Source organism: Nicotiana sylvestris, chromosome 5, assembly GCF_000393655.2.
Source record: "Nicotiana sylvestris chromosome 5, ASM39365v2, whole genome shotgun sequence".
In the NCBI taxonomy this organism is placed as follows: domain Eukaryota; kingdom Viridiplantae; phylum Streptophyta; class Magnoliopsida; order Solanales; family Solanaceae; genus Nicotiana; species Nicotiana sylvestris.
The window spans coordinates 138897171-138911173 of record NC_091061.1 but is presented as its reverse complement, the minus strand read 5'-3'; the positions used below and the strand labels follow the sequence as shown (position 1 = coordinate 138911173).

Below are 14003 nucleotides of genomic sequence, written 5' to 3'. Positions count from 1 at the left end.
TATAGTAGACGACATGGACTTTCCTCCGCCTGCGCATCCCGGACCTGCCGAGGATCAGCTACTAGTGTTGCAGGGCGACCATAGGTCCTCATTTGTATGGGAGGGACAGCTATCGATGCAGCCTCTCCGCCCCAGGAGACCTGACGATTTGTGGGAGTTCATCGGGGAGCATCCTTTCCATGCCCGCGTAGTCGCGCGCCTACAAGCTACGGGCTTCTATACGATTTTTGAGCTTGGACGGATGCAGCTTGATTGGTCTCTCATCACGGCCTTGGTAGAACGGTGGCGACCGGAGACGCACGCTTTTCACTTGCCCACTGGAGAGGCCACCAACACGCTGGAGGATGTTCAGGTTTTGTACGGGCTGCGCGTAGATGGACTGGCCGTAGCACTGCCCCAATACATTAGATCCATGGCGCGTGCACAATTTTTGGATATGATGATGCATTTTACTGGTTATAGACCTCAGGGTGACGCTGGGGGCAGTCGCGTTGCTTTGTCAGCCATCAGAGATCATATGGCGTTTTTGCACCCAGACATTACCGGCGAGACGGAGGATCTCCATATTGAGAGGTACACGCGGTTGGCGCTGCTCCTGCTTTTCGGGTGTGTCTTGTTCCCGAACACTTCGGGGAGTAAAGTGAGTATGCGCTTTCTCCATCATCTTCAGGAGTTGGATGGTTTACTCTAGTACAGTTGGGGTGCTTCTATTCTCGCATACCTGTATAGGAGCATGTGTCGGGCGAGCATGGGCCTAGCGGTGGAGATATGTGGTTTTCTTCCCCTCCTACAGGTGACAACATTTTCGAATACTCTGTTCATTTCTCCGAATTCTATATGGTCGAAATGACTCACAAGTTTTACATCAACCTTTTATCTTAGGTTTGGGCCTGGCAGCGGATCATGACGTTGCAGCCACCTCTACCAGCACTTGCGCCTAGTGAGGCTTATCCGTTTCTCCCTCTAGCTTCTAGGTGGATTCTCCGGCGTGGGAACTACCGAGGGACCGATGCTCATCATAATCTCCCCTTTATCAGGGATGTGCTAGATATGCTGGTGGACGGACAGGTAGATATGTACCTACACTTACTTGTTTAAATTGAGTTGTGTTGCACATACTCACTTTTATGTTATTATTTGGCAGTTCATCTGGACGCCATACAACGACGAGTTGGTAGCTCAGCTGCCCTTTTATTGCTCAGTCGATCGAACTGCTTTGGAGCACCTCCGTCCCGATGATCTTCTTCGATATGGTTGAGTATCATGCCACAGAGCGTGTGCTTCGCCAGTTTCACCGTCCCCAGCCTATACCGAGGGATCCTGGATGGGTGGCTATACACTATTAGCGGTATGACCGTGCCAGGCTGGACGATATATATATGGGATGTCTAGAGCAGCAGGTCCTTATTTGGGAGGAGCACCGAGCTGACCGTATTCCGCCAGCACCTGCATTTACCCAGGAGGCCACTATTCATATGTATGTATCATGGTACCGCCGTCACACCCGACTGATTATCGGGAACCCCATTCATATACTTGGCGAGCGTTACAGACCATACGCCGGGAGACACGAGGCACTGGTATGTTTTTTGGCTTATTAATATCGTATAATTGTGATATAGCGTTATTTAATTAATATTTTAAATATTTCACAGGCTATTGGCCATCATCACCTCTACCAGTTGGGACAGGAGATGCAGCAGCATACCGACATCCCTGCAGTCGTTGACTATGGTCGGCGGGTGGCGCAGTTGGCTCGTCGGACCCTGTTTCAGGCGAGAGATGCCGCGAGGTTGGACCACGAGGCTCAGTATGCGGCGCCAGAGGACTACCATCGGCGTAGGGGTGTCCCACGAGGCAGGGGTAGGGCACGAGGGAGGGGTGCCCCACGAGGTAATGGTGCCCCACGGGGTCGTGGGGGACAGCGAGGAGGTGGTCCCCAGCAATGGGGCGTTGAGGCACCTGTCGACCCACTTGTTGAGGGACATGATGAGGACTTTGGAGTTTTGGCTCTTGGAGATGATCAGCCGGGTTATATACCTCGGGAAGATGAGCCTTCCAGCAGCATGCCTTCGTACAGCCTTCAGTTATCTCTGCCAGCATCGCAGGTCACCCCGTCAGGAGCATTGTCGATCACGGGTACATTCGACGGGGATGTATACCAGTACTTTGCATGCCCATCTACTGCAGCTGAGGATCGGCCCACCCGGGACGTGGATGGCGGGTGCAGGTTGAGTTATGCCTCATCCCCGGCGGTTGATGCAGATCTACCACAGGCGCAGGTATGTTTGTATTACTTTAAAATTTCAATTTGTTTTCTTTTCCTTAATGAGCTGCCATTAATTAATTTTTAAGGTTTTTATGAAGGCTTCGTCCCAGCCCATCTTTGAGGCCACTACATGTTTTGATGAGGACACCACGGATGCATATATTCAGGAGGTCGAAGAGACCACGGTGGGAATATATTTTTTGACTTAACACGTACAATGCAAATATACTTTGTCACATGCTAAGTTTAGTACTTGTTTTGTAGGTTGCTGACAGCCCGACGGCCTATTCTTCTGATCCTGCCAGCTGTGGTGTCGATGCTGCTGCACATCCTCACATAAAGAGGCGGCTTGATGATGATGATCCAGATAGTGTACCCGGGCGATAGGGGATGCGACTCAGGCCAGCAGCAGCACTGAAGCACACAGGCTGCGAGACTCACTGATTTACTTAGATTTTTAGTTTGTGTAAATAGTGCATTATCTAAATAATGATAACAATTATCTTTTAACAACATTTTTATTTTAATTGCGTTTGAACATCAGTTTTACTTAAACAGTACACAAGAAACACAAACATTGCAAATGTAACACAAAAACAAACAGTAGAACTAAAACCATTACTGCACAAAGGATAACTAAAACCAGTTTTTTCACATGGTTTTCATCTTTTTCAGAACGACAAGACAACTCCATAAAACGCAGTACTATACCACGCTTTATGTATTAAATTTTTCTGCAATAAACCAGCTTTTTTGACATGGTTTTCATCTTTTTCAGAACGACAGGACAAATCCATAAAACGCAGTACTATACCACGCTTTATGTATTAAATTCTTCTGCAATAAACCAGCTTTTTCACATGGTTTTCATCTTTTTCAGAATGACAAGACAACTCCATAAAACGCAGTACTATACCACGCTTTATGTATTAAATTTTTCTGCAATAAACCAGCCTTTTCACATGGTTTTCATCTTTTTCAGAATGACAAGACAACTCCATAAAACACAGTACTATACTGCGCTTTATGTATTTTGTCTCGCCTATAAATAACGGCATCATTGTAGTTATTTTGTGTGCTCAAAAATTAGTAAAAGCAAATATTTCATTAAAAGTAAGGTTTTTTTTACTAAAAGCAAATATTTCATTAAATGGCTCAACCTCTTCGTCCACCAAAGTGCAACTGTGGAAAAGAATGCTCGATGCAAAATTGTTGGGACGGTGGTGAAGTTGGACGCCGCTACTGGTGCTTTATGAACGAGTTATACAAGGTTCCCAGCGAACCTATTTGTGATTTTGAGGAATGGGTTGATGAACCATGTTAACAGGAATGCTACAGAGAACAACTGCAGTTTCTTCATAATATGTGTTTATGCCAACGGGAAACACAAAGAGAAAGCGATAGAATTATTGTAGAAATGAGGGCGAAACTGAAGGAGGTGGGAGAAGAAAAATGGAAAGCACAATGGAATTGTGAAACACAAAAGGAACGAAAAGAAAAATATAAACGGGAACTTGCGGAGGTGAAGGCGAAACTGAAAGAGGTAGAAGAAGAAAAAGAACGAATGAAAGAACGATTTAAGTGGTTGGAGCGGAGAATAAATGGCAATCGGGACTAAACATTGGCATGTATGTGTTTAGTGTATTTTTCATATTTCATGTATTTTTATTATGTTGTCCTGTTATGTTTGTGTTTGTGCTGTAGTAATGTTTTATTTACATTTTCCTACAATTAAACAGCTTTTTCTTCACTCATTTCAAATTGTGGAACATAATTTTATTTGATATATATTGCAACATACACAAGTAAAAACATGTATTACAAAAAACAATACCAAAATAAAAGACTAGGGGTATCCTTGATAGTTGGGTACATTCGACGAACTTGCACCAGGAGCCGGATTACCACCGCCACGCACACCACCTGAAGGACATTTACGACGGTCGTGTCCTGTTTGCGAGCATATGCCACATTTACGCGCATAAACGGTGTCACCAACATCCATTTGGTTCCGTATACACGTTCTCTTTTGCACTTGCAGCTTGCGCAAATAGTCCTTGTTACATACCATCTTAAAAGGTTCCGGCGGCCAATAATGCTCAGCACCTAATGGCTGTGACTTCCCACTATACGTGTCTATGTATGCAGCAACACTGTATTGCCTATCAATATGGTTTGTTGCCCTATATCCAACTTGTTGAAAGCACTTCAACGCATGTGCGCACGACATGTGGTAGATGGTCCATTTCCCACATGAACATAACCTTCTATTTTCATTCACCGTCTGTAGATTATTCCCACGGTGTCCGCGGATAGTGGTCTTAACTTCAAAAATACACCGTTCATGATCGTACTGAAGAAATGAATGCCACTGTGCTCGCCTCCTGGACCTTTCAAATCTTCTCATGGGTATTGGAATAAATTGAACACCCCTGTCCATCAATGCTGATGCAGCTGCATGCCTTTCAACAAACCTCTCCGCACTCTGTTTGAATGTCATGCGGACCATGGCAGTGACAGGCAGTCCACAGGCAGACTTCAACAAGCCGTTGAATGACTCCGACACGTTTGTAGTGAGGGCTCCCCATCGTCTGCCGCCATCAGCATGCAATGTCCACATGTGAAGCTCATGCCCCATCAACCAAGTATAGGCTCATGGTTCTAACTGCCGGATCGCTTCTATGCGCCTCGTGAATTTGCATTGCTGGTGCTAAGTTGCAACCAGCCACATTAAGTCATGCAATGCCTTGTCAGGATATTTCTTCTGGAAATTGGCCTTCAGATGACGCACATAGTAACAGTGGTATGCATATGATTCCTGCCATTCAGGCAAGTGACGTACAGAACTTAAAATACAACCATGCCGATCAGATATTAGACAAATACCTGAACGCTGTTTGACAACGTGCTGCTTCAAGTGGTTCAAAAAAATCGTCCATGTCTCTTCACTTTCATTGGCACATATGGCAAAAGCTAGTGGAAATATTTGCCCGTTGGCATCTACTGCAACTACAATCAAAAGCTTAATATCATACTTTCCATAGACATGAGTACCGTCTATGGAAATAACAGGACGACAATGCACAAAACCATCAATTGCTGGTTTAAATGACCAGAACACATAGTTGAAAATATATTCGGGTCTGTCTAGACTCCGCTCACGCCTCCATTCAACAACAGTCCCAGGTTAAAGTGTTGAAGTGCGGCCATGTACCTGGGCAGATTTGAAAAAGACTTATCCTAGTCGTCATAAATAAGTTCAAAGGCATGTTTGCGACCGAGATATGCCTTTCTTTTGGTTATAGTACAACCATACTCCTGGTGGACGGCTGTAATACACTCTTTAGTCTTGAACCTAATGGACACTTCCAAATATGGAATCAAGACAAGAGAAATCAAGTCCACATCCAAGTTGAAGTGATTCTCATTGTATGTGTTCATTTCACATCTGTGCTCGCTAATAAATTTACCCACTTTCGACAAACCTGATTTCTTCTTGGTGGCACGCAACATCCAGTGACAACCCATAAAGTCTCTACGGCATACAGCCTTGTATTTATCCGTAGTTGACTCACTTACCGTCATCTCACGGCACTCTCTTATACTGTAGATTGTTACAGCCCTAATTAGGCGAGCTTTATCAGGGAAATACATGCCCTTTGTCAGAACAGTTGGTCAAGACTCATCCCACATCGCTGACCGAAATTCATCATCATCCCTTGTGAAGGCATCCACGTTCGACATGCTTGACAAATTATCAAGGTAGGGAATATTTCGCTCATGAAATGGCACGTGGGACTCGTACACTCTTGGTCTAGCGGGAGGTGGAGGAACATGCTCCCTCGTCAGCTCAGGTTCAACATTCACTTCCTCCTCATCATCACCCTCATCATGGAAGGGTGTGTCATCCCCAGACTCATCCTCATTGTTGTCATAATCACTATCATCTTCCTGACTCTGCGAATCTGCCAAATCACGAGTAAATACGTCGTCTATGGGCAACTGTGTGAGGTTAGCAGCTTCAAGAATCTCGTTTTCACTGCACAAAAATAACAAAATGATAATATACCCAACTAGATAAATACTTTAGATATAACTATATCACTTTACTTACAAGTCGTAATGTCTTGACGTTTCATGATGGATATTTGCTTGTTGGTGATGACTCCCGGATGGACCACCGTGGTCCAATACTCCAGAACTACACATATTCCAACTAGGGGCGGGGTCATAACTTGTAAAATTCGTATCTGGACGGTACCCCCTATGAAAAATATGAGTGTTAATACAAATCCAATTAAAACATAAAATAAACATCGCTAAAGCACCCACGGAATTGAAGTTTACCAGTCGTCTTGTTGATTATATAAAGTCGAAAAATTATTTTGCGGTTGCTCATTCGCTTGTGGTGACAAGTTTAAATCAAGGCAAGCTCTTCAGCAATCTGTCCGGCAAAAACTGCTCCAGAATAACCACCCGATGACTGGGGGTTATCCCTACTATGCACGCCCTCATTATTGGGAACGTCTTCCACCTTGACGTACATTTCCAATAATTTTATTACAATAAATTCCCTGTATTCATCCGGAATCCGCAAAAAATCTCTAAGAGTTTCATCATCCTCGATGTTAAACTCAGAATAATAAGCAAACCCCTGCGGAGTCACTGAATACGAAAATCTACCGATTATTTTAAGGTTAATCAAACGCCACCTCTCATTCATTTTTTTATGTAACAACGATACCAATTTATCGTACTCCATAGTAAGCGGCAATTTAACATGACATTGTGGAGGTGAGCTATACCTCACAGAGTTATTCTTCCAACACAACCTCACCCCCCCAATATAGTGAAACCCTTATTTTTGCCACTTCAGACATTGTAAAAAAATGATTGATAAGAAGAAGAGAGAAGTATGAACGTAAGTTTGAAGATTGAATGAATTTTCATAAAATTGAAACGCCTTTAAATAAGGCAAGTCCGAATGTAAAACGCAGTACAATACTACGTTTTATGTATTGAATTATTGTTATGTCAGTTCATTATTGGTGGGCCAAAAACCAGAGTAAAACACAGTATAATACTGCGAACAACTTTTTAAAACGCAGTATTATACTGCGAATTACAAAAAAAAAATTTTTAAAGTAAAACGCAGTATCATACTGCGAATTACAAAAAAAAAATTAAAAGTAAAATGTAGTACCATGCTGCGTTTTACTTTAACGGACTAATTTTCGTTAACGTAGTTCGCAGTGTAGTATTGCGTTTTACTTATTTATGTAACTTTTTCATTAAGTAGTATAAAAGTAGTTTTTGTCCAAAAAAAAACATCAAAAGCGTTTTGGATACAATGACAAAAGTACCCTTAGTGGATTTCTGGCAACAGCAAAACAAAGTCCTTTTGTTTTCCTCCCGACGCGTCAGTGAAGATTCTCAAATAATAGTACCTTTTATTTTCTTCATCCCAATTTCCAAAACAGTCGTCCTACAGTCACCTCTTTTCTTTCACCCGCCTAAAAATCCACACAACCCACCTTTTCAACACCCAAAAACTCCATTATTATTAGAAAATAAGAATTAACAGTTTCTGTGAAAAGGGTAAAAAGAAACCATGTATGAATTTGGGGAAGAGCTAATAATTGAGAACTACAAAGTGCCATGGCTAATTTGGATTCAGTTAGTGGTGATGATTCTTCTTGTTTTGCTTTTATTCTTTGGGTTCAGTATATTGGATCTTCCTAACAACTCAAACGCTGGTGCTTCTTCTTCTACTGCTACTGCTGTATCTCAAGGTCCTACTGGTTCTTCCCCAAATTGCAACTCAACTGCCACCCTTCAGGTTTGAAAAATAAATCACTTCTTTCTCAATTGGGTATTGGTATTTCTGTAGTTTCTCTTTTATTTATGTACAAATTGGAAAATGGGAACTTTTTTCTTGAGTAATACCCCCCTCCCCCTTTTTTTGTTTTTTGATTTTGAAATTTTTTAACTTTCTAATTGAGTCGATAATTTCTTTGATTCTCGACTTTCTTTTTAGGGGGTTAAAATGGGATTTTTTTTTTCTTTTTCTGAAGTTGGTTTTGATCTATTTGTTTCTAGGCCTGAAAAATTCACTTTTCTTGTTTATTTCTCCCATTATGAGTATCTGGTGTGTTGTTTTTGTTCTTCTTCATTTCTATCTGATGACCAAATTAATTGAAAATTTTAGAAAATTACTTTAATGTTGCTTTGGAAAATGACTGCCTCTGAACATTTAATGTGTGCTAATAAGTGGACAATAATGTACAAGGGTAAGGTCAAATGATAGATAGGTAATAGTATACTACTTCATATATTCTGATGGAGTAATAGTTTAATGTATTTTTGAATAATTGTGTTTGGAACCTATTTCCTTAGTATTAGAAAATGAAAAGAAATACCCGGTCCATTGATCTCTTTCAGGTTTTTTTGGGTGGATTTTTATTTTTTTTGAGGGGGGGGGGGTGTGCTTGGGTGGTGGGGTTGCGGTGTTGTCAAAGAAAAGAACTATTCTTGTCTAAGTTAGAGAAGTAGATTATTCAGGGTTTGCTTATGCCACCAGCAAAAGCATGAAATTCTGAACTTCCAACTTCATTTTGCTAAGATGATGGTAATATTTTCCACAAAAAGCAAAGGATGATAAATGATGACCAACTCTTACTCTGGACCATTAGATGTAATCACCTTAGCTTTAGGGAAATAAAATGAGTAGATAGTTGTCTTTTTGTGAAAAAGTTGGTTTTCCCTAGGTATGGCATAAAATAATGGTGGCGTCCTGGTCAATTTGAGCGCACCTCGACTAAATTCAATGAGTATCGGATAACTCTGTCCATCAAAGGCTTAGACAAATGCCTCTTGTCCATTTTAAATGTCACTTGAGAAGATCATTTAATAACATTAATAATAAGAGCTAGTTTGACTAAATTACTTGTTTGACTAAATTACTTTTTATTTCTCCTCAAAATGAGTAATAACTGTTGAAAGAATTTTTAGAAAATTGCAGTATAGATTATTTATGGAGCAAGAGTAGATCTGAAAATAATAAAATTAATGTCTTCCTGATTTCCTAAAGCAAGCTTATCTTTTACTAAACTTGTTTGCTAAAACCACATTTAAAATTGATGGTAGGTAGTACTTTCCAAGTATAAACATTCAATCTTCTTTATTTTTTAGATTGGTGTTTTGTCTTCAGAATTAAAACTTACATTCACTGAAAATCTGTTTTTCTGATAGATTTTTTTTTTCTAATTATGAATTAGAAAGCAATTGAGGTAACTAGTATAAAACTGAATCCTCATTGTGCCAAAATTTTACTGTCATAATGTAGTTAGAACTTAGAAGAATACTAGTGGAAACTGTATGGTTAAAGGTTTCCCCATTTTATCATTGAATGCTGCCATGCAGTGGCGGATTTCCAAACGGTGTCAATTGACATCCTTCACAAAAAAATTATACTGTATAGCTAAGTAAATTTTTCGTGAAAATCCTGACTCCGTCGCTGCTGCCTTGGTGTAATTCTTTGTTATGGTCTTAACTCACATACAAACCCAGGTCATCAAAAAAGAAACGGAGAGAGTTTGAGAGGGAGAGAAACATTTTGGATATGATATTAAGATAAATTTTCTTATCACCTAGACAGAGTTTGGCTTGCATTAGCTGGCATTTCTTTACATAAAAATTATTGTTCAACAATAGCTACCAAAAGTATAGGGACATATTTTGTTGGGTTGTTGTCAGCATGTCCGCTTTTTAATTACCTAAGCTTATTTGTATCCTAGTGTTTCTGATGACATTTATCTTTGTAAATTTGCTAACAAGCAATTGCGATTATGTCCTTTTGTTGAATTCGAAAGAGTAATTAAGTAGATCGTTTTCTCATAGTAATAATTCTCTTGTATTAACATTCCAGAATCGGAACCAAAACCAAAATATTAAAAGGGAAACTGAAGCCAGCACAAACCATGAAATCACAAGGGCAGATGAATCCCAGGAAAGAGATGGATCTGCAGAAAAGGACGCGACCATTTTCAAGCTTTTTGTACGTCCGCAGCACCCTTGCAATTACTTTGGACTAGCGAAACAAGCGTTTCTGAAGTGCTTGGGCTTTGATTCGGATCGTGATAATTGTAACACCAGAAGACATGCTAAAGAGGATTAATGTATGATCTTCTTCACCCCAAAATGAAAAAACGAATGCCAATGACTCACTTCATATTAATTGCTTCCCATGTTCTATACCTTTTTTATTGTTTAAATCTTGAGATTCTAGCCTGTTTCAATGTAATCTGTTGTTTTGCAGGGAAAATGCTATATTTTAGTTCCTTGAGACAGAAGTGTCTGCCTTTTGTACAAAGATCAAGGTTTTGGAAAGAGCAGCTACTGGCCATTTTAAAAGTGTATTTGCATGCCTTGAGATTTTCTAAATCACATTTCCCTTGAAGCCTCTTTTCTAGTTGCAATTAAGGTCGGAGGGTAGTTTAACCCACAAAATGATTGTTTGTTAACATGTAGTAGCTCTTTCACCTAAGCAAGATTAGCCCTGCATTAGTTGTCTTGTAAAATGTATCTTACCCTGTATATAACAGCTTTATATTGAGCTGTGTCTACTTCTTTTTGCCTTGTCATGATAAGAACTTAATTGCTATTCTTTTAGTAAGGTGTTTCATATTATATGACGGTATTTGATTGGATATAAAGTTTAAGGTACTAATTTGACTAACTACTTGTTTGGATGGTTATATATATCGTTTCATAATGTATCGTATTTGTATTATATTTTATTGTATTTTGATCAATATAATATTTGGATAGATTGTATTGTTTGCTTTCGTTTCATGATGTCATGTACTAACAATATGAAAAATAAATTTACAATATTATTAAGAAAAAATAGGATATAGGGTAAAATTATTATATGAAAAGGTAATAAGGGTAAAATGAGAGAAAAATAAGGTAGTGAGGTGACCATACCAAATCGGCTGTTATATAAATTGACATTTTTCGTCGTTACAGAATAACGAATTTAATAATATGATACAATAAATAAATATTGTATTTAAAGCAATAATACGATAGAATACAATAACTAACAATCATCCAAACAAGTTGTAATGTATCATATTAATAGTAGTAAGAGAAAATATTAAAAAAGTGGTTGAAGAGTTAGTTTAATACAGAAAACACTATATGAAATTTTGAAGTTTATATAATTAAATGAATTTGAATTCCTGAATGTTGTTTGAAATGATGCTAATGATAGAATGACGTCTAAATTGGAATGTTTCAAAAACGAAGTATGTTAAATAAATTAAGACAGAAATAATATTTATTTAACAAAGACATAACATCAAATACTGGAGATTTACATCTCTTTCGGGGGGTTTGGGGGGGGTTCGGTGAAAATAAACATTTTTAATACTATGATATGACTGAGTAGTGTACATGAATTGTGAACTTTAAATACAATAGTGGGTTTGATTTGTATGGAATTAACATTTTCTGTCCAACAAATTCTTTAGGTATTCGATTCCCTCACACTAATATCTAAGAGATATTTATTCATAATAATGAGCTTTGCCAACAGTTGAAGATACTCATTAAAAATGTCTTTCTGATCACAAGAGTTGAAACATTTCAACAAGGTCTATAAGCTTGCTCTAGCTTAGGAAAACAACAAAAGTTGAAAACCTTACTACTCCTCATGTCTCACTTGATGCGTTTTAAAAGTAAAATTTTAATATGGATTATTTCATTACTTAGAAATTAATAAAAATCCTTGAAGGCGAAACTTTTTAATCTTACACTTTTAAATATAAAGAGAAAATTACACGACACGTGAAACATATTCACTATATTTATCATTTGTAAATATACTTTCAGCAAATTTATCATTGTGTAGCTATATTTAAATTTTATAGTAAATCCATGAAACAAGAGATTAATTATTTTGAACTGAACCAGGAGAGCAACAAGCTCTTGTAGCTTAGTTGGTTAGAGTGCCCATTTAATTAGTGGAGGTCTTGAGTTTAACTCTCAATAAAAGAATTATTTTTTCGGTTTAGTGTATAAGTTTTTTATATTAGAGTAATACTATAATTTAGGTTTAGTGTATAAGTTTTTTATATTGTCAAGTTAAATTGATCTAACTTTTCTGATATAGTGACTTGAAAACTAGAGTATTAACCTACTATAATAAGTTCAAACTTTCTTTACGTGAGTATATAACTAAAATGTGCATAATATTTGTCACGATCAAAACCGATGGACCGCGATGGGTACCCGGTACCTTACTCAATCGAGTACTAATGTAACGTATCTTTCTTATTACATCATCATATACACGTGACATACGAGCCTAATAGGCCAACATAATCATTTATAAACTCAAAACATAAGCCGACAAGGCCGTACAATCTTTCACGTACACGACATACGTCTACAAGCCTCTAAGAGTACATAAATGTCATAAAGGTCGGGACAGAGTCCCGCCATACCAAACAATACACGTCTAAATCATATTAACCAAACAAGCAACTCCGAAGCAAATGGAGCGCACCAACATCTTCCGCTGAGCTGATAGCCTACTTGGAGGGCTCTCGACCTGTCTATGGGATCTGCGGGCATGAAACGCAGCGTCCACAGGCAAAAGGGACGTCTGTACGAAAAATGTACCGAGTATGCAGGGCACATAAATAAGTACATAACAGACATGGAAGAAATATGGAGTACATGACTCAACCTGTAAGTCTGAATAACTTTGTAAATCATGAAATAATTACAGTATCATGCATATGCGTATGAATGTCATGTCGTGCATAGGTACATATGTTCATAACATCATCAAGCCTCTGAGGGCATCCCATCATATCATCTCAGCCACTGTAGGCAAATCATCAACGTATACCAGCTGATCAGGTGGTGGTGCGTATATAACGCCATAACCTTTCCAATATCCTATATACATATATATACATACATATATACGCGTATATAATGCCATCTGGTCACGGGTCAATGTACATGAATGCAATGCATGAAAAGTACGTTAATAAAATCTTTCGAAATGTCATAAGCCCATTTTGCCTTTGAGTAATACCATAAAGTAAGCTCGTTTCAACTTTCGTATTTTTCTGCGACCCATGAACAGATGATAAAATATTATAAAACATGGAAATTCAAGAACATAGATATCTCTAATACTTCTATGAATAGAGTCATTTATGAAATTTGTGCATTTGCACGTTTCGCTCGTATCATATGGATCATGCCAAAAGAAAGAAGGGATAGCCTTAACATACCTGTTCCTTGAATTATTTGCACGAAATGAAGCTTCTGCTCCTTTGAACTTGAACGAAATTGAAGCTTGGACTCTATAAAATTGGAACGAAATTCTTTCTGCTTGTCTAGATTTTGGGACGTTAGTCTCTTTTGTCCAAATCAAGAAAGCTAATCTACCGATCCTTCACGTTTTCTTGGAACAAATTGAACAAAATCTTAATCTTGCTACTGTTTGTCTTTGTAATGGAATGAATTGGAAAGACTTTTATTCGTAATGGAATGAATTGGAAAGTCTTGTAATGGAATGAATTGGAAAGACTTGGAACAAAATCTCCTATTACTCACGTTTCTGTTGTTCCTAAGTCTTTAAGTAGTAAGAATGTTATATTGTTTCTTTTTTGATCAAATGAAGCCCAACTTTCTAAATGCCTTACACGTA

General features: G+C 38.6%; 2 protein-coding genes across 2 annotated transcripts; both read left to right on the top strand.

The window, feature by feature from the left end:
- The first annotated feature begins 13 nt into the window (after window positions 1-13).
- LOC138869381 (serine/threonine-protein phosphatase 7 long form homolog) lies at window positions 14-691 on the top strand. The gene has a single exon (XM_070146993.1). The coding sequence runs from the start codon at window positions 14-16 to the stop codon at window positions 689-691; it is 678 nt and encodes a 225-aa protein (XP_070003094.1).
- Window positions 692-7686: 6995 nt separating this feature from the next.
- On the top strand, window positions 7687-11006 carry LOC104246252 (uncharacterized). Its single transcript, XM_009802022.2, has 3 exons — window positions 7687-8108; window positions 10197-10446; window positions 10587-11006. Exons 1-2 carry the CDS (start codon window positions 7881-7883, stop codon window positions 10443-10445), a joined length of 477 nt encoding a protein of 158 aa, XP_009800324.1. The 5' UTR covers window positions 7687-7880; the 3' UTR covers window position 10446; window positions 10587-11006.
- Window positions 11007-14003: the final 2997 nt, after the last annotated feature.

Bases quoted from the DNA above. Each gene is read 5' to 3' on its own strand.
- LOC138869381 (XM_070146993.1), top strand. From the start codon at position 14: ATGGACTTTCCTCCGCCTGCGCATCCCGGACCTGCCGAGGATCAGCTA.
- LOC104246252 (XM_009802022.2), top strand. From the start codon at position 7,881: ATGTATGAATTTGGGGAAGAGCTAATAATTGAGAACTACAAAGTGCCA. The intron at 8,109-10,196 runs GTTTGAAAAATA...TTAACATTCCAG, and splicing joins ACTCAACTGCCACCCTTCAG to AATCGGAACCAAAACCAAAA.